This window comes from Amphiprion ocellaris, chromosome 12, assembly GCF_022539595.1.
Source record: "Amphiprion ocellaris isolate individual 3 ecotype Okinawa chromosome 12, ASM2253959v1, whole genome shotgun sequence".
Taxonomy (NCBI): domain Eukaryota; kingdom Metazoa; phylum Chordata; class Actinopteri; family Pomacentridae; genus Amphiprion; species Amphiprion ocellaris.
Genome location: NC_072777.1, coordinates 17,615,122 through 17,642,573, shown reverse-complemented (window position 1 = coordinate 17,642,573; position 27,452 = coordinate 17,615,122). Strand labels below are relative to the sequence as shown.

The following is a 27,452-nucleotide window of genomic DNA, read 5'->3' as shown; positions in this document are numbered from 1 at the left end:
ATCTCAAATAAAACAGTTCCTTTTTTGTATTATTTTTTTTATTGACGTCTCTTGTAATTGTGGGAAAATACTTTAATCAACATAATATTTTAAATAATAATTATCATGCATTTAACCGTCTTACCATAACCTTTTTAGCTGGTAGAAGAAGAAGAAAGCAGTGAATCACACGATACACTGAAATTAACATCATCAAACAGTTTTCCAAAAGAATGGGTAGCAAAGCTATGTCCTCTCTTCCATTTTTCAGATTTTCATAACATTGTCAGCCCTGATTGAATGTCTCACTCTGCCTCATATTATCAGGACGAGAAAAATTATTTTTACTTTTTTCTTGACTGTTTTCCATCAGTAAGTTTGTCCTCTTGGTCAGCAGTAACAGCTAGCTAAATGTCTAGCTTCTACTCCTGAGAAAAAGCTAACATTAGCATGGATTAGAAACCCTCTTACTGTGATTAGAGTAGGGTTAGCAAACAACAAATAATACATAGAATAAAAATGGTACCACGGATGTGTAAGCTGAGCCAATCAAGCCTTTGATAGTTTATTGCCTACTATTCATAAATATGTAGCAGAAAATTGTAAAAGAGAAGGTTTGTTTTTCAAAAATTTTGAAGCACAAATTCGTCCAATTCTAGAATAACCCATATACCTGTGGTGGCCAATGCTTTATTCTTGATGGTTATGTGTTGGGGGGAGGGGCCTCGCTCTATGGACAGAAACCGGCTGGGTTATACTAACTCTATTATAAACAATGCTTCTCACCCTCTACTCAGTGGTGTTTCCCTCTTCAGTGCAGGTCTGAGCATAGCAGGAAGTCCTTCCTTCCAGCTGCAATCAGGCTTTTCAATTCACACTAATTCACATTAATATTTTAGCTTATGAATTATATGCTGTGCATATGTTTTAACTTTCATAATTTTTTCTAAGTTACGCTACCGTTCAAAGTTTGGGGTCACCCAGATGATTTCACGTTTTCCATGAAAACTCTCACTTTTCTTCATGTGCTATAATTGCACAAGAATTCTCTAATCATCAGCTAGCCTTTCAACATGATTAGCTAACACAATGTATCACTGGAACACAGGAGTGATGGTTGAAAAACTGCCTTTCTTTCAAAAATAAGAACATAGGGTTAGTGACCCCAAAGTTTTGAACGGTAGTCTATATACTATGTGTATGGTTATATTGATGACTGTTAGTGTTTGTGTTCTGTGGGGTTTGTGGGTTGTCTGCGTGTCGACATGCTGCTGTAACAAAGAAATTTCCTGTAAAGGATCAATAAAGTATTATTCTATTCTATTTTATATTCCTAGTATTGCATCACCATAAACATTCCCATGGTGAAACATGCTTCAGCTTTCTTTATTGCTGATGACAGTTCTTTCCTTTCCTCCTCTTCGCCTCTACTTTTCAGTTGCTCATTCTGAACATTCAGGAGTATCACAGTGTGCAACAATCAATTGGGTGTTTCACTGAAAGATAAGAATTGGGTAAATCAAGTGTCTCTGGCTTGGTGATGAGGCCAGCTGCTGTTGTGAGGTTCTGGTCCAGCCTCCTGTCCTTAGAGACTTGCTGTGCAGGGTAGAAATGCTCAGCCTCAGCCACAATTTTTCTTACAAACCTCAGCTTCCTCCTGGGTCCTATTAAAATCCCTCCTGGGGAACTTCCTTTGGAGTTTTTCTGAGCACGTCCAACAGGGAGGAGAGGCCTAAACAGGCCCAGAACTCAGTGGAGGAATTATATATCTCATATGGCCTTGGACTGCCTTGGGATCTCCCAGAAGGAACTAGAAAACATATTGGGGAGGGGGATGTGTGGAATGACCTGTTTTACCTGCTACCTTTGCGACCCCACTCTGAAAAAACGGAAGAAAACGGATGAATAACAGAGGAAGCTTGAAAACCACAGTTTATTTAATAGTTCTTGCAGTGTAACTTTGAGCCTCAGAGCCTCTGGTCATGTTCATTCTTGTTGCTTCATGTTACATTTTTTTTTTGGTTCCAACACTGTTGACAGTTTTCATGGTGCTCGTAAGATATTGGATATTTTTTGACTGTAACAATGTCCTTCGGTAATCAACAAAATTTGAACTGTTCAGCAAATGTAATTATTTTTGATCCTGCATTAGACTATGTCTGTTAACAGAAATTCTATAATACAATCACATCTGCTCCAGTTTAAAGCAACAAACAATAAATACTTTTGTGGAGCGCATGATACATGTGATCAAATAAAAGTTACAATGAGTGATACCTGCACAGGAAGTTTATAGCAAAAAACTTAGTATATTACAATGGAAACAAACAGAAAACAACATGAAATCTTATTATAATACATAGCTAATATTATTTTTACAACAAAATATCAAAATGAAAACAGAGGGTGACTATGAATAATATAATACAGACTCCACATGCACATTTTTCATTCATTCAGATTCTACTGCATGAATGATTGTAAACCTGACACTGGTGACACAGGTGCCTACGTATTTTATTTTGCTCTCTTTTTATAGCGCCAGGCAACAATAATGACACATGCTGTCATGGAAGTTTATGGGAATATTAAACCATTCAGAGCTGAATGACTTATTGTGACTAAAGGAATGTCTAGACAGTCATGTTTCCCTTGTCCTCACCTGCTCTGGCCTTGTTCAAACATATCCAAGGTGACATATACAGTTTTCAGTGTTGCCTTTCCTTGCTGTTTCGCTTGAATAGGCTTAGATTGTTTACTGGACCTTGGACTAGACACTTCTACAGAACTCTGACTTCGATATGGGTTGAATGGGCTGCTCTCTGTGGAAAATAATGCTGTGGATTCTTCAGGAGATGATAACGGTTCAACTGGAATTTCACCCTTTATATGTGGAGCGAGAATTATCACTGAGTCAGTATATTCCTCTGTCTGGTCAGTAGTTGGGTTACCACTACAGTCTGCATCTGGAGGAGGTGTAGACGCTCTCTGAGTTTCCTCAGTGTAAATTGGGTCACAGGGGCTTGCAGATGGATCATGGAAAGGGCACCTCCCCTATAGACAAACACACACACACACACACACACACACACACACACACACACACACACACACACACACACACACACACACACAAGCACACACACACGGTGAACAAAAAGACATATGCTGTCTTTTGGATAGTTGAGATAATTCAGTGGATCATTCAGGAAAAAATACCTTTACCTCCTGTCAAGACTTCACCACTAGAGGTCACTGAGAAAAGTGAATGAGAAAGTAAACTGTGTATACAACAGAAATGAGCACATCCCTGTGGAACATCACCTCAGTGTCAAATGGTTCTAAAGTGTATCATCTCTCAATAACTGCATTATTTATGATGTTAACTGCATTATTTATGATGTGAACAGTAGAGTATTTGAACCTATTTACAACCATAAATAATACTACAGAAAGACTATATTAGAAATAAAGATTCTGTATACTATACAATAGATACTGTGAGATACTGCCAAAATTGTAAGATTCAGAGTTTCTGAGGAAGAAAAAATGTAAAATTCTGACCTGGACTAATATGCTGTCTGACATGAATCCAAAAAATCACCTTTGTGATATATTAAAGAGAAAGGTAGGGCAACATAACCCCACCAGCCAAGAATAGCTGAAAAATGGCAGAACATCTCTTCAGAAATTTGGTATCCTCTATGCTAGTTTAAACCTGTTGACATACAAATTATTGAAAAAAAATTAAAGGTTTAAATGTCAGTAATGAAAGGTGTATAGCATCTTCTTGATTCAACTCCTACGGCGGGCCTGTATTTTTCATTTAGTACATTTAAACTGTTAGTTTACAGTTATTATTTACATGAAAGCAAATACCTAATGTTCAAAGTAGAAGTAAAGCAGTCACCGTAAAGTGATACAATTTTCAATCATTAAAGATTTAGGTGATGTCACTCAATATCGTTGTATGCTTTTTTTCAAATTTAAACATTTTCAGCCAGCCAAATTTTGATAAATTGGCTGTTTCTTTCCATAAAATGTCAGAAAATTGCGTAATATGTGCATTTTAATGCATTGGAGTTCAAAGTGACATCTTCAAATGGCTTGTCAAGACCGAAGAACAAAACTTAATCTAAACCTGTTCAGTTTGCAATCACATGACAGAATAAAGCAACAAATCCTGGACAATCTGATATCATGCTTGAAAAATCTATATATATATTTTTGTTGATCAACTGATTGAAGAAATGGCTAATCATTTAAATTTTTATTTATAGATGATATAATTGAACATTCAACTTAATATTTAGAGAAGATTTCATTTTGAGACTTTTTGGTGCAATGTGAGACATAGATGCAAATCACTGCAAACTACTTTGACTTTTTCCTGACCCTCATCACCTATATAAATAAAGGTCAATTCTATTTTATAATTTCCCTCCTGACCACAAATACACTAGAATTATATAGTCTCACTCCTCCAGCTACATTATTATGGACGGCATTCTTCTCGGAGTTCACCTTTTGATGACTTGGCGACAGCCACAAAGCCACAGAACTGAGGCCTGGATTGGGAACTGGTTTCTCCTTAAATTTCTTCCACCTAAAAGGAAGATTAATAGCACTCATTAGGACGATTTGGAAAGATCTTGTTCTAAATATGACCACATTGTGACCACAACATCTTAACATTACAACATACCCTTTTTAACATACTCTTTTTTACCCTTTTTTAACAGTAACATGAAAATGTCTTCGGTTAAGTAGTTTCATTTCATCAGTCCACATCACTTTATCACTGGCAATAAAATATTAATACTTACTGAACAGTACAGCATAATCCAAGAGACAACACAAGAAATATGAAGATGCTTCCACAAACACTTAGTGCTGTTATGAGCCTTGGATCTGTTGAAGAAACCATTAAGTAGTTTGTTGAGCACAGAAATAATTCATTTCCCGAAACTGTATAAAAAGCAGGCAGTGATTCACTACACAAACTACTTTTTACTGCTGATAGGAACAACAAGATCATTTATTGTTTTTAAGTAACTGGTAACCATTGTCGACAGTTTGTGGTATTTAGGTTACTTAAGATAAATGATTTGGGAGTAAAGGGAGTAATAATGTCAGTGGTTAGAATCTTAGCACTTGTAGCTGATATTACAACAGCAAGCAACAAGAAAAGCACTCAGAGAGGGCAGTACTCTGCCAAGGCTGCTCAGTCGTTGTATGATTTCCGATGGATGAAATATTGCAAAAATTTCATTTAAATCCGTTTTTGAGTCATGTTGCTAACAGACAGACAGAAAGACAGACAAACCAACGACTATCATCACATAATTCCGCCTCATTCCTTGGTGGAGTAATAATCATAAATCCTACCACATTCCATGTAGTAAGACCATGGCTGAGTGATATGCAATAAATAAATAAATAAATAAAGATCATATTGCAATTAATTTTATGTTTTGATATAAGTCACAATTTTAGTGTAAATGGCCATTTCTGTACTTCTTTGCCACTGAAGAAAATCAAAAATGATGGTTGTTTTTTTCTGTGGTCTGCGCTAAACAAGAGTGTTCCCTCATGTCTGGAAAATAAGATTGAAATGCTTATTTTTTAATGATTTGTTGTGACACGTGTTAGTTTTATCAAAACGTTTGGCATTTGTATAATTCACATTACCATATTAATTTTTAATCCTTGGACAGTGTTATTTGCTTTGGAAACTGATCACCTTTATTTTGGCTTATTTAACAACCACAAACAAAACCTCATGAAACTTTTATTTCACTGTTACTCTTCGTCACTTTTACTAACCACTGTTGCCCCTTAGTCTTTCCAGAAGTGAGGGCAGCAAGGCTTAGCTTGTATGAGCTGGCATCCCGGAATTCTGTTGGTTGCACGCCCAGATACGTCCTATAGTTTCCCAGAAAAAATAGAAACACCTCCTTTTCGTGAACATTGATGGAAATGGCAGAGATCTTGGATCAAGGTCAAATCCTCTGAGGCCATAACTGCGTGTCTGTGTGTTTGCCTCACCACACTTCATCCCTTCTGTTTCAGATGCAGCTTCAGGCATTCTGCAGGCTGACAGGCAAATGATCCCTCACCGCAAGAAGAAGGGAAACAACAGCTTCCAGTTGTGAGTTGTAATTTGTAATTTGAGTGAGGACACTGGAAATGTACTGCAGAGCAGGAATATGCTTCATGAGAGCACAGCTGTATATTGAGAATGTGTAGAGCAACAAAACAGTAGGATAGTGAAATTCTGTACTCTCATAACACTCTACTTTTATTACTCCACCAAGGAATGCAGTGGAGTTATGTGATGATCGTCGTTTGGTTTGTCTGTCCGTCTGTTTGTCCGTCTGTCTGTCTGTCTGTGCTTGGCTGTGCTCCTTGCTACAAATGACATTAAGGACCTTTTAAAGTAAATGAGACTCATCTGGTAATTTCTTGATTTGGGCTTGTGAACAAGGTTACCTGGGCTCTTTGCCATTACACCATCCAAACTGTGGAACAGTCTCCCTTTGTTGATCAAGCTGCCAGTATCTTTAGTGTTGTTTTTGTCTTTTCTTTTATTGAAAGGCTTGTGAATATTTGATATATGGCTGTGTTTTATGATTCCTTTTTGTTTCCCTTTTGTTTTTAAGATCTAACCATGTTATTTATTTGGTTCTGTGCTTTTAATGTCTCAAGCTGCTTGCATGGTCTTTGTTATCAGTTTTTGTAATTACTCTGCCAAGGAACGCGGCAGAGGTTATGTGACGATTGGCACTGGTTTGTCTGTCTGTCTGTTTAGCAACATTACTCAAAAACTGACAAACGGATTTGGATGAAATTTTCAGGGAAGGTCAGAAATGACACAAGGATTTGATAACAATTTCTGTATCATTGTGAGATGGCATCACTGAAACTATGACAAGAAGTGAATACTATGTCAGCTGCCTGCTGACATGATTGTGATCCTAGTTCAAATAGACTGCTGCAGACTTATCTGGATTTATTTGGTATTCGTGCATAATGTACACATGCATAACACACACCTGTGCTCAGCGCAAGGTCATTTTGTTTGTTGGTACATCTATATTAAATGGCCACATTCTATGTTGCCGTGATTTCTGATCATCGATAATGAATAAACAAGTGCTGCATTTCTAAAGAAAAAAAATGCTGCATTTCTGACAATGCCATATGGGGGAATGAACAAACTTGGCGGAGTACTGCGCCCTCTGAGTGCTTTTCTAGTTATTCTGTAAAGTACTTCATAATTTTGTTAGGGGAAGTGCTATCTAAATAAAGTTTATTATTATACTAATTATCATATTACATTATATATTAAAGGGTGACATGTGTGTAAAATTGAATGCTTATGCATTGTACCCCTACTATTATGAAAACAGATCTTCTGACCTTAACATCCAGTTGTAACTCCACTGGGCAAGTATACTAATTTCTGGTTACACCAGTAGACTCCTGACAGTGTATATTGCAGTTGTATTCACAGACTTAGGGATAAACATTGTACAAATTCTGTATCTTAGGTATGTAAGAGGCGTTTACAGACAACTCACCAAATTTTTTGGTTGTAAAAAACCTCTCTGTGCTTCTGGTAATTCCAGTAAGAGCTCTGGCCTCCACATAGACTCTGTATTGGGTTTCTGGATTCAGATCTTTCAAAAACACGTCCTGTTTTTTGCTATCTACAGTAACATCTAGAAGAAAGCCATCACAGAAATATCATAAACAGAGTGTTAAGAGAATGTGCACACTTAGTACCAGTCTGTGGGGAACTTACTGAGCAGTGTTCCATAGAAGACTGTGTAGTTGATAACGACACCACTGCATTCCTCCGCTGAATTTATATCCCAGCTCACATAAGCACTTTTGTCGTAAACGTTAACACTAATGATGTCAACTTTCCCCGGATCTGTGGAAATTATATTTTCAAAATTCAATTATTAGACATGAATAAAATACTATTTAAAAATGATTTCTAAAAACCTGAATGGGGTACCTCCTACTCTGGAGCAGATGTGAAAGGCTTGCATGCCGTGACCGGTCTTGTCACCCAAGAGGGGAGTGACTGTGATATTGTAAGGCTTCTTATCCAGGAGATCTGTATGAAATAAAAGACAGGTCTAAATATCTCTGAAAGTGAAGCGGCAAGTAATTGTTACATGTTCAAGCCCTGATTCTCCTCCAACTTCCACATCTTGCTATGATGTAGCTTTTTAGTCACATTATCACTGTGACTCAGTGGCAACAAAATGAGTGAAGCAGTCAGTAGGTCCACCACTTTGGTGCAGATGGAAATATCTCAAAAACCCTTGACACCAACTAACTTTGGGGCCCCGCTAAAGTTTCCTCTTGTGCCACCATAAGGCTGGCATTTTTGGGCTTTGGATTCTGAGACTACAGGATCTTGAAAACACTGTCTTAGATCTGAGTTTTTTTATTTGAGGCTTTTTTAAAATCTGGCCCAGGTTGAAAATATCCTTCAGGGACTCTTGAGAAACGCAGCAATAATTAAACATTTTGAAGATTAAATAGTTTGTAAGTTATCAGTTTTATTTTTGAGATCACATTGTTTTTTCCCTGAGTGAGTTTTAATCACTCTCAAAATTTGTATTTAGTTTGATATCTAGGTTTTATTTTATTATATTGGCATAAATCTAATTCCATAATATTCCATTGCTGTTTCTCAATAAAAATAATAATAATAATAATAATAATAATAATAAGAAGAAGAAGAAGAAGAAGAAGAAACAAGCCGAACAAACAGAGAAGCAGGCCAAAGTGCACCCAGTTCTCTAAAGCATTTATAAATTGATAAGATCATTCCAGCAAATGCATTATAGAGCAGCTTTTGAAGTCTAGTTCTACTAGTGTGTCCATTATTTGCCCCACCCAAGTGATAAAGAAAAGACACAAATTGATCTGCCAGTCAAACAAGTTAGCGGGAACTCATGAGTCTGCATGGGTTTGATAATGACTCAGATATTACCTAGAAGGCTCACTCCATGACTCAGTTTTTAATTGATTTAACATCCATTTAGTATTTAAAATCTATTTTCTAACATACCAGATAGGGTTGTATTTGTATAATTGGTCTCCTTCCAATAGATTTGATTCCCACTGTGGGTCCAGTCAACCATGTAGCCACTGACAGGCTGAATCGGAGCCTTCCAGCTGACCAGAATAACGCCTTCATAGGTTGAAGTCTGGATGTCAGTAACTTGAGGGAGGCCTGCCAGTGACATCAAGTGATGTGAAGTGGAGAGGCAAACAGTTTAAAGCCAAAGCAATAACAAAGAAACACTGCTCCATTAAAATTAAGCAATATAAACTGTGGTCAGCCATTAAAAAATCAATCATGTATTAAAACTCACTCTCTCCAATTGCTGGAACATAAACTGAGTCCTCTGCAAGCAGGATTTCATCATGGAAGACTCTGAGAATTAGTCTTTGAGCATCTTGGTCCACATCAACATCACAAGTTGAGTTTCCACATAAAGTGTCGTTCACTGAATTCATGTCTTCTTTATAGGGCATCTGTTTGATTATGTACTTAAAAGTACCTTGACATGTTGAAGGAATATCCTGTGTAGATAGTTTAAAGCATGAAAGAAAGTGTGGAAATGAAGATAATTTTCAAAAATATGCTGTTTAAAGACAGAACCAAGATGCTTCTTACCGTCCACATGACATGAACTCTTCTAACTCTGCTTTGGTCCAGTTCAGTCACTTTTCTCCACAGGCACATGCTGACGTGACTCTCTGTAAAACAGTCAAATATGTTCAGAATAATTACACTGGCACACACATGCAGCAATATTGCTTCATTGTAGTTAGTAGTTTTGGTCCAAACTAAAGCCATGAAAGGAAGAGTAGGCAAAAGTACAGTACAGCCACAAAATTGCTTGCAGCAGTTACGAATGGTTTCAGACAGTTACTAAAGTGTTAGTAATTGTTGGACTGGAATTATCTGTTACCTGTCAACAGTTCTCTAGATTCATTTTAACAGTGACATCGTGCATCAGAACAGAAATAGCTTTTGACCTTGTTGACTTTGTATGAGGTGTGTCATAAGATCCACATTCAAATCCCAACAGACAGGTGGCGGCGTCTCGGTAAGGTGTTGGGCCACCACATGATGCCAGGTCTACCATCTCTGACATCTGAAGGACTTTAAGCTCCCTCTCAAGGTGCTCAGGAACTTCTACACCTGTGCCATTGAGAGTGTTTTGGCTGGGAGTATCACCACCTGGATGGGCAGCAGCACCCAACAGGACTTTTTGGCCCTGAGGAGGGTGGTCTGCTCGGCTGAGTGCTCAATGCATTTCACAGCACATTATACAATGCATAATTGTGTTTGTGATAAATACAGGTCTTGAATCTTGAATCTACTTCAATGCACTGTCTAACATGTCTGTCCAGAATCTCCCAAAACTGAGGTCTGATGACTTCAAAGGCTACAACACAAGATTCACATCTTTAAACCATTCAGCTAACCATCAATAACAATAAAAATAATACTTTATTTGCTTTATATTTAATATGGGATCTTTTTAAAACAGAATTTGCAAACTGCACTGGCAGACAAGCCAAGAAGAGGACACTCAGGAAGACAAAATTACAACAGAAAGCCAGTCAGACCAAACAGAAAGAAAAAAGACAGGAAGCAAAATGTAGACACATAAAGTTACACATTGTAAATAAAAAAAACACAAAACGAAAGAAGTGAGATGCTTTAAGAAGTGAAGCATAGTCATTTTGGAACAGACAGAAAGTCTGTAATGTGCAGGACAAGTCTAGCTTGTATAGTGGAAATTGTTTTGAGTGTACATTGATCTTACTGTTTAATTTGGTAAGAACTTTCTTCTCCTTGCTCCAGGAGCTCCAAGGGGCCTGGTCTAAAGCACAGCGGACTGAAATTTTGTAGTTAATGCAGGAGTCCACTTTTTCAATGGAGATTTTCCCTTTCTCCATCGGGTTTAAAGTCTTATTAAGCACCCACTAGAAAAACAAAGATTTAAGTTAGAAATATTCATTGAAATTTTAGTGAATTTCCAGTATGCCCAAGGCGGGAAAAAATGCCTGAAAGCTTTCATTAAGTGCAATATCAAGCAAATTTGTTGTGCTCTGCCAAGATTTAATCATTTTGTATTGTTGAAATGTGCAGCTGTGAGCGTTATTGGCAAAAAATGTTGCACAGTGTGGCAGATTTGGATGAAATTTGTGGAAGATTTACAGCAAAGACAATAGTTTGCCAAAAAATGTTATCACCGATTTGTTAGTCTTATTAGTGACAAACATCCAGCAACATTCTGACAATAATGAAAAGTTTGCCACGACTGGGAAACATGTTAATGGGTGGTTTGCCAGTAGTGTCAAACTTGTAAACTTATGTAATTATTGTTCACCATAGATTGCATTTCATAGGTACTCCGCCAAGGAACGCGCCGTTGATTTGTCCGTCTGTCTGTCTGTCTGTCTGTCTGTCTGTCTGTCTGTCTGTCTGTCTGTCTGTCTGTCTGTCTGTCTGTCTGTCTGTCTGTCTGTCTTTTAGCAACATTATTCAAAAATGGATTAACGGATTTTGATGAAATTTTCAGTGAAAGCCAGAAATGACACAAGCACCACGTGATTAGATTTTGGCAGTGATGCGGCATATAGTCTGGATCCACAGATTTGTTAAAGATTTCTGTATTATTGCAAGATAGCAGCACAGCGTCACTGTAGCTATGACAAAAAGTGAACACTACGTCAGCTGCCTGCTGACGATTGCATGATTGTACTACAAATCGACTGCTGTGGACTTATCAGGACTTTTCCGTCAGAAATTAGACGATTAAGTAGCCTTGGCGGAGTATTGAGCTCTCTGAGTGCTTTACTTGTTCATTCATAGTTTTCTGGCAAACAGCTGTAGTTAAACTATGCAATGTTGCTGAAAACTTGCAACAAATCAGAATACATAAAATAGACATTACAGCAAATGTGTTGCAAACAAGTCATATGTTTTTCAGTGCAAGTTTGTCACAAATAAGTTTGCCATTTGAAAAAATGTCCATGCTGCAAATTTGTGGCAACACTGCTTAAGATTCCCTCCTGCTGTATGCTAAAAACCTACAATTTAAATTGCAGTTTAGTGCAGCACCAGCTGACAGTTATAGTAGCTATCTAATGTCACGCTCTCCATCTCAGCCACTGCTTTATTTATAGTTAGTAATACTCTATTTATTCATTTCTCATCCTTCATTCTTGTATATAATGAATGTATTATTGTTATTTTAATTATTATCTTTACTGTATATTGCTGCCTTTACTGTATATTGCTGCTGTAACATGGAAAATTTCCCCTGACATGGGGAGTAATAAAGGATTATCTTATCTTAGTTGGCAGGTCTCCCTTCTTTCCCTTTCACCCCTCCCTCTTCCCTTTCTCCCTGTGGGAGTGCGTTTCTCCTTGCAGCTCCAATTAAATAATGCTGAGTGTGGACACCATGTGAGGGGGAGTGACTCACCTGTTCACTGATCACAACCTGCCATATACGAAGGGCTTGGTTCTCTACTTGATGCCAGACTGTTTTACTGCAAACTGTCAACTCAGACCTGCTCAGTTCACTTGTGCTCCCTTGACTCCGCTCTGACTAAATGCTGTTGTCTAGTCATGTCTAGTTATTCTGTATCACTCCCCACTGGATTCCTGTCTCACGATGCATTTCTGTATTCTCGTCCTTTGTAAATTTTCCTAGCCTGGTGCTACCTGGTCCTGGTTAGTTCCTTTGCTCTGAAAATCTCAGTATTTCCTGCCTTTTTGCAATGCTGATTTGAGCTTCGTGTTTCTAGCTTAGCATCCCTCGTGAGCTTCGGTAGATTCTGCGTGCCAGTTCTCCCATTTATGTAATTCCCCTACCATCTTGTCACCCCATTCCCCATCATTCCTGTATCATATCATATCTCTGTGGCCGCACTCAGTTCATTCAATTAAACACATTTACATCCCAGCCATCTCCGTTCTTCCCCGGAGTTCTTCAAGGCTCTGTTCTCGGTCCCATCCTCTTCATTATTTACCGCTGGGATTACTGCAACTCCCTTCTCTCTGGTCTTCCCCTCAAGCCCCTCTATAAACTTTAGCTGCTCTGCTCCCCACCTCTGGAACTCCCTCCCACCTGACATCCGAAACACTGACACACAGGACATTTTCAAATCCCCTCTCAAAACTAACCTGTTCAAACAAGCATAGTCAGTCTGACTTCCATTCCTCTTTTTTCTTCTGTTTTTTAAACTTGCTACACTTCCTTCTTTAAAACTTTTTTACATCTTTAAGTTTTATATTGTTAATGTGAATGCTGTTAAACTTTGTTTACTTTGTATGGTGCCCTTGGGTGTTTTTTGAAAGGCGCCTATAAATGAAATATATTATTATTATAGTGTATATTGTGAATTCTGCAATTAAATTGCCTAAACTTTTACTCTGTGTCTGCCGTGTCTCTCTGTCTGCGCCTGGGTCTCTGCACTCTCCATCACAAGGTTAATGAGTTGCTTGTGCTGCATTCATCATTTCATACGCTACTTGCTTGTGAATGGCATTCACATAAGAATTTATTTTTTAAAAGTTAGAAAATTCTTGAAAATCAAACAAACATCATTTTCCATACATCTTCGGAGAAAAGGTGTTTTCTTTACCTCTTGACTTCCTTCATCAGGTGGTAAATCCTGGAAACAACAGAAAGAGTCTAAATCAGCCATAAGTGATATTTGCAAAAATATTGTCCAATCAATAACAGGTACTGTAGTTTTTTTTATTTTCATTGGGAACAATTAGACACATTGTAAGGCAGAGACTCGCCAGAGCAGCAAGGCGAGATGTGTATCTGCATGTAGCCCAAAATTACTGTCTGCTTGGCAACTACACTACAAGGACAATAGTGCACATGATCAACATTAGTGTGCACGCATGGAATATGTCATTAATGTCATAATGTCATGCATGGAACAAAGTCCTCCAAGCAGACTCCGGTGGACTAGAAAAGTAGTATAATAACAGCAACTATGTGTCCATCGTGTCCACAACTGTTCATGCATGTTTAACAGGTAGTATAATTAAGGCTTAGAAGAGAATCCAAATAGAAATCTGCATCATAACAGCTGAACTGGGAAACATCCAACCAATAATAATACAGAAAGATCCCAGGAAGGCCGGGACATGGACCGCTGCAAGGTGAAAGTGCTAACCACCAAGCCACTGTGCAGCCCACCTCCAAGTTCCTGCAGTATGAAACTACTTAATATTACAAAAATCCCTGAAAACCATGCAGTTCCTCAACCAACCCCTATGAGAATTTTGCTGGGCAAACTACTACATAGATTATTGGTTTTATTTACTCACTTATGTACTTTACTTTTAGTCCTTTCTTCCTGTCATGGGTGTGATGCAACTTGCGGTCCAGCTCTTGTTTATGGTAATGGTAATTTACTTTTGTAGTCACCATCACTGAATGTTTTCATAACTGGTCTTAGTAGTCTTCAGGTTATCAAACTGGGACATACCTTGTTGTATTTGACTTGGCAGTGACATTTCTTTGAGCCAAGTGATCGATTCCACACAACCAACAGATGATCATAGAAGGCAGTTACTGCTAATTTTGGACGGATAATTTTCACTGAGGGAATATAAACAAGCAGCATCATCAAAATGCAAAGAGATAAGAAGTAAAGCATATGTTTTTATAAAATGTAATCCATGTTACTTACATATGTGATATGGCTGAAATTCATAGGAGTCCGAGTAAGCCTCCCACTCTGAAGTTTTAGCTCTCACCATAACACTGAAATTGCTTAATATATGGATATGCTTGGATATGCATATAGTTTCATGAGAGTTGCATAATTCACTCGGGGAAGAGTGTAAAGAAGAGGCACTGAAAGAAATACATGTTTTATATTAATTTCAAAATAGTAGGAAGACGAAATATTTCTGTATTCATTCTTATCAAAAGGAAGAAAATACAAAACCCACCACCATACAGTGTAGTTTATTGTCAGTGAAGGATCAGCCTGATGCTCCCAGCTGCATGTGAGGACCTGTGGCATACCATCCACATCTTGATTTACATAATCCAAGATACATGATATTCTTCTTGGTTTTGCTGTTCATAAAAGCAAGCAACCAATGTCATGTACAGTATTTCATCTTACTGCAGGCATCAACAGACATACTGACTGTCAGAATATAAGGAAATTACTTCTTACAGTAAGTTCTGATGGTGGTGCCTCCAAGGATTTGTTGGGTATCTGCACTGTGGCATTGCAGTACTGCACTGTGGTGAATAAAGTTGCTCAGTGACAGGACTGTCTGTGTGGAGTTGATAGTGTTTGACAGGCTTTCATCAACAGGTCTGCTGTTCAGTGTCCAGAAGACGTTGCTGTTTACACATGAAGTCTGGCACACTATCTTGATACTGGATCCCATTTCAATGTACCGATCTTTGGGGAAAACATCACAGGTGTTGTCATGCTGGCCTGCAGGAGATGATAAAGTTGCTGAACACTTAAACAGGCTGCATTAAAGTAGTTTCACAATATCTTCACATTCTCACATTCACGTCTGCAGGCTAACAGTCCAGACTTTGCAGGTGCTTTGATTTGCTTTCCATCGATGGTGCTTACACAAAGTGGAAAGTTCCAGGTTCTAGTTCCAGGAATCCTGAACTACGTCTATCAACTGTGCTCGACACAGGAACAATCACATTGACACAGAGGTACAGCTCAATCTGTAACTAACCCTGTAAAAAAAATGCAAAGTTACAGCCTTTCAGTGATATCGACAGGAGCCTCATTTGTTTTTCTGTGTTTGATATGAGGGACAATGACACCACCAACCTCAGAGCAAGGCATGGCTTTTGTAGTATGAATAGAACCATCTGGTTGTCTACTTTCGAAGTCTGCATCAGTCTGCACATGCAGATGTCCCAAGTTTTAATTGACCCTTAGGTATGAGGATTTAAACCACTCTGATACGGCAATGTGCCTGATCCAAGACATTTTGCGAATACTCGCTTGTAAGAAACGGATCAGAGCTCACTGTTTGAAAATCCTCATACGTATTAGATTTGTTGGGTTTGTTTGTATACATTTTGTAAGGTTTTCATCTCACAACATGAAGTGCTTTGTGGGATGGCCTTTAGTGATGATCATATTCTATATCTAATACAATTGAATCACTGTAGTAGTTGGAATGTGAAAAAGCTCAGAGATTATATTCAGGCTAATTCCAACTCAGGGCTACAGTACCAAAAATCTAAAAATTTTAGAAGGCCCCAGTTTTTCCATTTTTTCTTGAAATTCAGTTAGTTCAAGTCCAATGAATAGCTTAATTCTACTAAGGTAAGTGGTGAACTGCCAGAGGTTAAAAAAGGTAAGGCTACCCAAAACTGAAAAATAATGTAGATTTCAGAATTATACAAAAAGGCCTTTTTTCAGGCAACAATAAATGGGTTAACAATTTAAAGCTGTTCTGCAGCAATGGAGGTTGATCAAGCCTTGAAAGTTGGTGCTACCAAATCCTACAGTTGTCTCAACTTTTCTTGAGTACTTACAACCCCCTCTGTCTGCATAAAAGAAGTGTTGAAACACACCGTGACACCATACCCTCCAAAGCATTATTTGAACAGTATTGTAATGCTGAAAGTAGCGTGTTGCTACAACAATGGTGAGGAAAAGGCAGTTAACAATAGAAAAGAGACAGACCATCATAACACTTAAAAATGTAGGTCTTTCCTACAGAGAAATTACAAAGAAAGTCCAGGAGTCAGTGAGTACAGATTTCTTCACCATCAAAAGGCACTCAAAAACTGGGGAAACTCTGAGAGGAAGAGGTCTGGAAGATCCAAAGCTGCAACAGAATCAGAAGACAAGTTTCTGAGAGTCAACAGCTTGTGGGATAAGTGACTCACAGGACAAGAGCTTCAAGATTTGAAGATCAAATCGAGATTTGACAGGTCGAGTTGCAGCAAGAAAGCCATTGCTCAGATGTCAGAATATGAAAAAGAAGCTTGCCTGAGCCATGAAACACCGCCAATGGACTACTGAAGACTGGGGGAAGGTATTATGGACTGATAAATCAAAATTTGAAGTCTTTGCTTCATCATGCAGGATTTTTGTACGCTGTCGAGTAGGAGAAAGGATGGTTCCTCAGTGTGTGACATCAACTGTCAAACATGGAGGAGGAAGCATGGTGGTCTGGAGCTGTTTTGCTGGATCCAGGGTTGGTGACTTGCACAGAGTGAGAGGTACCCTGAACCAAAACGGCTACCACAGCATTCTGCCACACCATGCAGTACCCTCTGGTATGTTCCTAGTTGGTCAGGGCTTCATCTACAGCAAGATAATGACCCATAACATAAGTCCAAGCTATGCCAGCTAGGCCAGCGCAGTCTCCAGACTTAAACCCCACGGAGCTGGTTTGGGATGAACTGGACAGAAGAGTGAAAGTACAGTAACCTCCAAGTGCCACACACCGATAGGAACTTCTGCAACAGAGTTGGGAAGAACTTTGTGAAAAATATTTGATTTCCATTGTGGAAAGAATGCAACGAGCGTGTTTAGCTGTTATATCTGCCAAAGGTGGTTATTTTAATGAATCAAAAGTTTAGAATACATTTTGGTTTCTAAATTGCTTTTTTTTTTTTTTTTTTTTTTTTAAAAAAAACTTCATTAGTTTATTTGTTCTATGATTACAATGAGACATTAACATGCTTTATTTCTAATTTTAAAAAAATGGAAAACTTTGACCGGTAGTGCATATAATCAATACATTTTTTTCTTTTACAAAACACAGTGGACTGTATATTTTTGTGGGCATTCCCCCTTCACCCCCCAGTAATCTCTGTGACTCAACACTTCCTGTTGCTGCTTCACAAACAGTTGCAGGTGGAAAGCTTATAATTTCAAGCAGCAAGTGAAAGATTTCAGTTTGCATTAGGAGTACATTAGCTCCACATCACACTGCCTTTCACATGCAGAACCCATTAAGAGACAATGAGATTTCTATCTGAGCGTGTGTGTGTGGGCTCCAAACAGCCACACTTCGACTACACAAGACAGACAGATTGAGCCTCTCATATATTAGAAGTACATACAGGTCACACAACTAAGCAATGTTTTTTATCTGACAAAAGCACTCAAAGATTTTAGAAAACCGTAGAAGGTTTAAAATATAAAATATTTACAGCTGTTCTTAAGATATTTCCAGAATTCTTGAGGCCTGCTTTACTGACTTCATTTCCTATCTAGCCACCCAAATTTGAACAATAGATTATTCCATTTTATGAACAATGGAACACTTTAAAAAGACAAATTTTGACAATACGGGCCACAAAGTAGAAACTCTATGCAGTGAAAACTTCTGTGATCACCAACACAACACAACAAGTTAGAATGCATGCGATCATTGAAACAAAACTACATATACCTGTGATTTCCAATCAGTCTAACTGCATGAACATGGTTATAAAACAAGATGTGAACACCGGAACTCTCTGTTTTATACCTATGGGTTGTGTCTATCTGCATGTCTCAGAGACAACCTGCTCCTTGGTACAATTCCCAGCTGTGGACTTTAAAGCAGGCACTGTGAAAGCTGTAAAGGAAGTGGCATTCCACTAGTTTAGAGGAAATTTACATAGCTTGGAAAAATAGTCTAGTGAGTTATAAAAAAGTTCTTCATAATGCCAGGACAGCATATTATTCATCATTAACAGAGAACAAGAACAACCCCAAGTTTCTTTTCAGCACTGTAGGAAGGCTGACAAAGAGTCAGAACTCTGTTGAGCCTTGTATTCCTTTAGCTCTGAGCAGTAATGACTTCATGAGATTCTTTACAGATAAAATTGTAACAATCAGAGAAAAATTAATCTTGCCCTTCCTACAACTGTCACAGATGTATCATCGAGTACAGTTGCTTTAGAATTACCTGTAAGACCTGATGGATATTTAGACTTCTTCACGCCTATACATCTCTCTGAGGTAATTTCAACAGTTTCTTCATCTAAACAATCGACATGTCTTTTAGACCCTATCCCAAATAGACTGTTCAAGAAGGTTTTACTTTTGATCAATTCTTCAATCTCTCTCTAGTAACAGGCTATGTACCACATGCTTTTAACATTACTGGAATCAAACCTTTACTTAAAAAGCCTCCCCTTGATCCAAATGTTTTAGCTAATTATAGACCTATATCCAATCTCCCATTTCCCTCTAAAATTCTTGAGAGAACATTTACAAAGTAACAGCTTATTTGAAGAGTTTCAGCCAGGATTCTGAGTGCATCATAGCACAGAAACAGCTCTGGTGAAAGTTACTAATGACCTTCTCATACTGTCAGGTAATAGACTGGTCTCTTGACTTGCTTTGTTGAACCTTGTGACATTTGACACCATCGAAAACAAATTTCTATTACAGCGACTAGAACATTCTATTGGTATCAAAGGGACAGCACTGGACTGGTCTAAATCTTACTTATCAGACAGGTTCCAATTTGTTCATGTCAACAATGACTCTTCTAAGCTAAGGTTAATCATGGAGTTCCTCAGGGTTCTGTCTTAGGATAGATACTGTTCACATTATACATGCGTCCCTTAGGCAATATTATTAGGAAGCACTGGACTAATTTCTATTGTTATACTGACGACACTCAGTTGTATTTGTCCATGAAGCCAGATGAAACTCATCAGCTAGTCAAAATGCATGATTGTTGTAAGGACACGAAGACCTGGATGTAGACAGTTCTCTGTCATGATTTGCTCCTGCAGTCCCTAAATAAATCAGGGACCATGTTCAGGCATTTGACAGAAATACAGAATTAACAAGCTTTCTTAGCTTATGTTTTTATTCTACTGATGCCATGGGGCATATTAAAACACTTGGCAGTTTAATAAGTTTACAGTATCACACAGCAGCAATATTTTTTGAAGACTGCAGGGGGCACATCCCTCTGTCACTTATTGAAGCAGTCCATTTTATATATTTCTAGCAAACAACATACCAGGGAAAATATATTAGTTTTCACCAAAACTACACTTGTTTCAGAGTTGGTTAATTTTTAGAGCATAATTTCACATAAAATATGATCAGTTGTTCCCAGCATGTTTGCTTGTTCCACCAAAGAAACATTTTATTTCAAAAGATGCTCTCATTTAAGTACTTGTTCGATGCCAGAAAGTGCCAGAATACCCACAGCAGCAAAGATTGAACAAAACTTGTACCTGACCTGCAGATTAGGAACCACTTCAATAAATATATATACACAGGAGTGATGGTTGCTGGAAATGGGCCTCTGTACCCCTAGATAGATATTCCATTAAAAATCAGCCATTTCCAGCTAGAATACTCATTTACCACACTAACAATGTCTAGACAGTATTTCCGATTGATTTAATGTCATCTTCATTCAAAAAAACTGCTTTTCTTTCAAAAACAAGGACATTTCTAAGTGATCCCAAACTTTTGAACGTTGGTGTATAAAGCTGTTAAAATTAATCTCAGCCAGCTACAACAGCAAAATCCTTCTCACAAATGGACTTCTGTTGAATGAGTACTTTTTCTTTTGATACTTTAGCTACATTTGACAGCAGGCTACTGTTATGACATGTACTTGGAATGATGTATTTTCTTTTATGCACTGTGACTTTTACATATGGTAAAGTTTGAGTCCTTAATTTCTAATCAAGTCCAGGAAAATTTCAAAAGAAAGGCAACATTTATAGCAAGCTGCGTGATCATAGAACTAGCTTTACAAAACTAACAGCAGATCCCCATGGCCAACAAGCTACCTTACAAAGAACAACATTAAATCTGTCAGCGATTTTGTGATTCTGTCATTGATTGGTCCCTTGGGCAATCCTTAGACAGAGAGCTACAGCTCCAGGAGTCCAGTTAGCAGCTTGTTGATTTTCAATATTTAAAGAGAGGCTCATAGATATTATTTTACCAGGCTCTTTTCACTGTCAAAATAGATTTTATCTGAAGTGTTAGTTACTGAATATTGTCTGTTATAATACCTCCAATAATACCTGCCATTTGAATTACATACAACCATTTAAATATCTCATATTCTTGAATAATAATTATCACACGGTAAGTATATATATATATATATATATATATATATATATATATATTTTTTTTTTTTCCTTTTGATGCAGTCAAACTTGCAATTCAAAGTAGTAACAACAAAGTGAAAGCTTGTTTGAATACAGTACCATATAAACATTCAAGCCTAATTAAAGTAAAACAGAGTAAGTATTTCCCATATTCCCAGAAATGCATAAATCCGGAGTTTTACTTTCTAATCTACTTGACACATAAAATGGAACAGACTGACTTACCTTTACAAATAGACGGAACTACACCCAGGATAAACAGGACCACGATGGTGCACATTCTTTTATCCTACGAAAAGGTCTTTTGGGTACATAGAGCTGTAAGGTGTTCAGTAGTAGATGCCAGTAGTCCAGGCGGGTTTAGCGGCTGTGATCTCCACACTGCTCCGCATCGTCCCCACCACCGCTGAGCTGCAGCTTCAGGAACAGGAACTGAAGACACCCTGAAAAAAACGGGAGTTATTACTCAACCGAAACATGGCCACATAAAGCGGGAAGTGAAGTAACTCGTGGACAGTTTCTAAACTGTTATTATCGGAGTGTGTTCGTTCCCCCAGAGACTTGGGAGGAGTTGAACATATGGAGCCGCTCTGAGGAGCTCATGAGGCGCTCACCGTCCACCAGGCAGCCCTCAGGCTGGGTGCAAAGTACGGCATAAAATACCAGCAAAAGATAGAAAAGTGGGCACAAATATGTTTTTGTGCATCTCAGATTTCTCTTGCAATAGTTTTACTTTATAATTTTAAGATATATTAGACCTACTATAGCAAAATTCAGAAAAACCTAAACCAAACGGCATATAGTGCAACACACTCTAAAAAATATTTGTATTCAAAGAAATCTTTGCTGTTTGACTTTTTGTTTTTGTCGATGTGTCGCACTATATATATATATATATATATATATATATATATATATATATATATATATATATATATATATATATATATATATATATATATATGTGTGTGTGTTCCATGCAATTTCCTATTTCAGTGACAGAAGTAACTAAGGAAACTTAGCAATACAGAAGTATTGCACAAATATTGACCACACTGTCAAAAATGAATACTGTTTAAGGAGGTCATCCCTCACACTGTGATTTCAACCCAGATTCTTCCTCGTCTGCTCCACATGCATGTGCCCTGTACATATTGTAAATATTATTACTACTGTTCTATTATTATTTTATTCCTATTACTACTTCTATTGCTACATAAGCTGCTGTAACAATGTGAATTTCCCCTGGCGTGGGGAGAAATAAAGGACTTATCTCATGTATATACACTACCGTTCAAAAGTTTGGGGTCACTTAGAAATGTCCTTATTTTTGAAAGGCAGTTTTTTTTCAATGAAGACAACATTTAAAGAATCAGAAATACAGTGTAGACATTGTTAATGTGGTAAATGACTATTCTAGCTGGAAACAGCTGATTTTGAATGGAATATCTACATAGGGGTACAGAGACCCATTTCCAGCAACCATCACTCCTGTGTTCTAGTTCAATTCAATTCAGTTTTATTTATATAGCGCCAATTACAGTCAAATTGTCTCGAGACGCTTTACAGAACCCATATGCCTGACCCCCAGAGCAAGCCAAAAGGCGACAGTGGCAAGGAAAACACCCTTTTAACAGGGAAAAAAACCTCGAGCAGAACCCGGCTCTAATGTGGGGGGACCCATCTGCCTGCTGGCCGGGCGGGTTGAGAGGGACAGAAGAGGTAGAGAGGTAGAGATAGAGGGGTAGAAGTAGAGATAGAGGGATACAGATAGAGGGGTAGAGATAGAGAGGTGGGGGGTGGGACACAAGGACCATAAAACACAGCCACACATCTGAAGCATCCAGCATCCAGCTCTGGGACCAGGGACACTCGGAGAAAGGACACAGAAAGAAACAGAGTGAATGTAATGCAATAATGGTATATATAGTAAATACATAGGTAGTTAGAGAAGGGCTCAGTGCATCAAGAGAGGTTCCCCAGCAGCCTAGGCCTATAGCAGCATAACTAGGGGCAAACTAAAGGGACGTCAAGAGGGGAAGTCAGTTGTGCAAATGAAGACACCAGCTCACCCCGTCAGGGTCACCCAGTCAGCCCTAACTATAAGCTTTGTCGAAAAGGAAGGTTTTAAGCCTGGTCTTAAAAATAGAGAGGGTGTCCGCCTCCCGAACCCAAACTGGGAGCTGGTTCCACAGGAGAGGTGCCTGATAACTGAAGGCTCTGCCTCCCATTCTACTTTTAGAGATTCTAGGAACAACAAGTAAGCCTGCAGTCTGAGAGCGAAGAGTTCTGCTAGGGTAATATGGTACTATCAGGTCTTTAAGATATGATGGAGATTGGTTGTTAAGAGCTTTATATGTCAGAAGAAGGATTTTGAATTCTATTCTAGATTTAACAGGGAGCCAATGAAGAGAAACCAATATAGGAGAAATATGATCTCTCTTGCTAACTCCCGTCAGTACTCTGGCTGCAGCGTTTTGGATCAGCTGTAGATGTTTCAGAGAGCTATTGGGACAACCTGATAATAAGGAATTACAGTAGTCAAGCCTAGAAGTAACAAATGCATGGACTAGTTTTTCTGCATCACTCTGAGACAGGATGTTCCTGATTTTCACAATATTTCTCAGGTGGAAAAAGGAAGTCCTACAGATTTGTTTTATGTGCGAGTTAAAGGACATGTCCTGGTCAAAGATAACACCGAGGTTCCTCACAGTAGTACTGGAGGCCAATGTAATGCCATCCAGAGTAACTATATGCTTTGAAAGCAATTCTCTAAGATGTTTGGGGCCAAATACAATGACTTCAGTCTTGTCTGAATTTAGTAGTAAGAAATTATAGGTCATCCAGGTCTTTATGTCCTTAAGACAATCTTGCAGTCTAGCTAGCTGATTAGTTTCATTTGGCTTCATAGATAAATACAATTGAGTGTCGTCAGCATAACAATGGAAATTAATACAGTGCTTCCTAATAATGTTGCCTAAGGGAAGCATGTATAATGTGAACAGTATTGGTCCTAAGACAGAACCCTGAGGAACTCCATGATTAACCCTAGTATGCTCAGAAGAGTCATTGTTGACATGCACAAACTGGAACCTGTCTGATAAGTAGGATTTAAACCAGTCCAGTGCTGTCCCTTTAATGCCAATAGAATGTTCTAGTCGCTGTAATAAAAGTTTGTGGTCGATTGTATCGAATGCTGCACTAAGGTCCAATAAAATAAGTATAGAGACCAGTCCATTATCTGACGCTATGAGAAGGTCATTAGTAACTTTCACCAGAGCTGTTTCTGTGCTATGATGCACTCTGAAGCCTGACTGAAACTCTTCAAACAGGCTATTCCTTTGTAAATGTTCATATAATTGATTTGCAACTGTTCTTTCCAGAATTTTAGAGAGAAATGGGAGGTTGGAAATTGGTCTATAGTTGGCTAAAACATCTGGATCTAGAGTGGGCTTTTTAAGTAAAGGTTTGATTACAGCAACCTTAAAAGCCTGTGGTACATAACCTGTTACTAGAGAGAGATTAATCAGATCTAACATTGAGGAATTAATTAAAGGTAGTTCTAGTGCTACATTGTGCTAGCTAATGGTGTTGAAAGGCTAATTGATGAAGAAAACCCTTGTGCAATTATGTTAGCACATGAATAAAAGTGTGAATTTTCTTGGAAAACATGAAATTTTCTGGGTGACCCCAAATTTTTGAATGGTAGTGTGTGTGTGTGTGTGTGTGTGTGTGTGTGTGTGTGTGTGTGTGTGTGTGTGTGTGTGTGTGTATATGTATATATATATATATATATATATATATATATATATATATATATATATATATATATATATATATATATATATATATATATATATATATATATATATATATTTTCTCCCCTCCAAGGGATGTTCGCAGAAGACTTCATGAAAAAAGTACAGGGGCTACACCAGAAGATGCAAACCACTCATTTGCAAGAAGAATAGGAAGGCCAGGCTGAAATTTGCCAAAAAGTACAGAAATCAGCATCATAAATTATCGGATGAGGTTTTCTGGACTGATGAGACAAAGACAAACCTTTACCAAAGTGATGGAAAGGCTAAAGTTTCGAGAAATAACGGATCTGCTCATGATCCCAAACATACAAGCTTATCTGTGAAACACAGTGGCTGCAGTCATGGCTTGGATTTGCATGGCTTCTTCTGGGATGGGCTCATTAATCTTCACTGATGACGTAACACATGATGGCAGCAGCAAAATGAACTCAGAAATCTGCAGAAACATTTTGTTGGCTTATTTAAAGAACAATGCAACCAAACTGACTGAGAGATTCTTCATCATGTAGCAAGATAATGACTCAAAACACACTGCCAAAACAACAAAGGAGGTCATTAGAGACAAGAAAGTTTTAGACTGCGCAAGTCAATCTCCAGACCTAAACCCTATAGAGCTGTATTTTAAAATTAAAGAGGAGACTGAAGGGAGTAACGCCCGAAAACAAACAACTGAAAGAAGCTGTGGTGAAAGCCTGGAAAAGCATCACAAAAGAACAATGCAAAACTTTGGTGATGTCGGTGTGTCACAGACTTGATGCAGTAATTACAACGAAATATTAGGTTTTATTCACTTTAACCTATTTTAAGTCTATCTGTTCCAATACCTTTGCTCACCTAAAAATTTATAATACCTGGAAAAAAGCTGAAATGTTGATCTCTTGTCTCATATTCATCGTTTGATGTCAAAACTAAATGTGTTCAGTCTACTGCAAAAATAAAAGAATTGTCCTCACTGTTTCAAAACTTTTGGAGTGGAGGGGAGTGTGCGTGTGCGTGTGCGTGTGTGTGTGTGTGTGTGTGTGTGTATAATACAATATATAATACAATAATAAAAAGACATTAAAAACAAAATAATATTAGCAATAATTATATATAATTATTACTAATATTATTTTGTTTTAATGTAGTTTTATTATTGTTGTAAAGTTTGGGATTTTGTGTCTGTGAAAGGTGTTACATAAATGAATTTTACATACTTACTTAAAAAATAATTCACGGGACCTATTCCTACCGCTTCCTTAAATGCTAACCTAACCTGTATAATAAAGTTGCAAACCATATGTTGATGGGTTTGGTTGACATAATAACGTTGTTAACCACATTATATTATTATTGTGTGTGAATAAGCTCAAATTTGTGCGTTCGTAGACTGCAATCAAAACATACGTTGAGGTAACTTAATAAAATTGGCTTGATAATTCATTTTTTCTTCACCTTGAGTGTAGGGTTCGAAGTCCCTTCACTTTTTTTAACATGCCCAGACAATTTAGGATGATTAAGGCTGGCACTGCAAATAACTTTTATTGTAGCTGTTGTTGAAGCTAATTCCCCAAACTCAATGTAGTTTGTTGGTTGAACATATTTTTATTAGACATTGTCATAACGCCAACAGATTGATGCAAACTGATTGTTTATTTATTTATTTTTGTCTTTTGGGCCCAAACATAATTATTAGGTGCTCACAGCTTATCGTTACAAGTAGTTCTGGCTATGTTCTATTCGATATACCAATGCAGTCATGCTTGGAGCCTGAATAAATTCCAGTACGTCTCTCCTGGCTATGAGTATGTAAGTTAAAAGGACTTTAGAGAAGAGTAAATATTCCAGTAATGGAGTGAACTTCTGTATTAACTTCCATGAAACAGATGGACAGGCAAGGCAATTGATAATAACATGTCTTTAGGATTGTTTGGGGTTGTTCTATGCATCTTTGCAGGTAGATAGAAAACCCTGCATTGTTGGCTCGATGCCGGACCCAGACGCCCTTTGTTGTGTTGTTATAGCTCCATCTAGTGGTTGATGCATGTCAACTACTGAAGGGGTTAACTAAACAAGTCTGGCGATGAGAGAAGAGAAAAATCAGGGGGAAAGTAATGATTCTAATATTGTCCTTTAAAATAGTCTCTATATGCACTAAGCCGAATGACACCGATAGCCTACATTTTTTACATAATACAAACGCATTTTTTCTCATATGCTGTTTGATTACGAGATAGTTTTTCGACAGGTGTAATGCTAAATTTAATATGCCATGGAATATGCTCCGCTTACAAAAATAACCCGGAAGTACTTTTACGAGTGTGCTTACCATAAAATGAATCGTTGATGTAGCAAACGATGTTCAGTCTGCTTGCTAACATTAATTTTGCGACCATTGAATTTAACTGAGCTCAGTCCACTTGATAATTGACGCTTTATGTTCGTTTTAAAAAAATGCATCATAATCGTTAAACTGAAAAGTTACGCAACCACTATT

At 37.9% G+C, this 27,452-nt stretch overlaps 1 protein-coding gene across 1 annotated transcript; it reads right to left on the bottom strand.

Annotated features, from left to right (window-relative positions):
- Nucleotides 1-1,893: 1,893 nt before the first annotated feature.
- Nucleotides 1,894-27,402, bottom strand: LOC111583152 (interleukin-6 receptor subunit beta-like). Its single transcript, XM_023292101.3, has 17 exons — nt 27,285-27,402; nt 21,381-21,598; nt 15,247-15,516; nt 15,014-15,143; nt 14,749-14,915; nt 14,545-14,657; nt 13,681-13,710; nt 10,848-11,007; nt 9,686-9,768; nt 9,381-9,591; nt 9,074-9,238; nt 8,006-8,107; nt 7,787-7,918; nt 7,563-7,703; nt 4,806-4,890; nt 4,504-4,585; nt 1,894-3,033 (listed from the first exon to the last, which is right to left on the bottom strand). The coding sequence occupies exons 2-17, from the start codon at nt 21,433-21,435 to the stop codon at nt 2,638-2,640; spliced, it is 2,322 nt and encodes a 773-aa protein (XP_023147869.2). The 5' UTR covers nt 21,436-21,598; nt 27,285-27,402; the 3' UTR covers nt 1,894-2,637.
- Between the last annotated feature and the right edge of the window lie 50 nt (nt 27,403-27,452).

Bases quoted from the DNA above. Each gene is read 5' to 3' on its own strand.
- LOC111583152 (XM_023292101.3), bottom strand. From the start codon at position 21,435: ATGTGCACCATCGTGGTCCTGTTTATCCTGGGTGTAGTTCCGTCTATT. The intron at 15,517-21,380 runs GTAAGTCAGTCT...CATCTCCTGCAG, and splicing joins AGTTCCGTCTATTTGTAAAG to GCCAGCATGACAACACCTGT. The intron at 7,919-8,005 runs GTACCCCATTCA...TAATTTCCACAG, and splicing joins CATCTGCTCCAGAGTAGGAG to ATCCGGGGAAAGTTGACATC.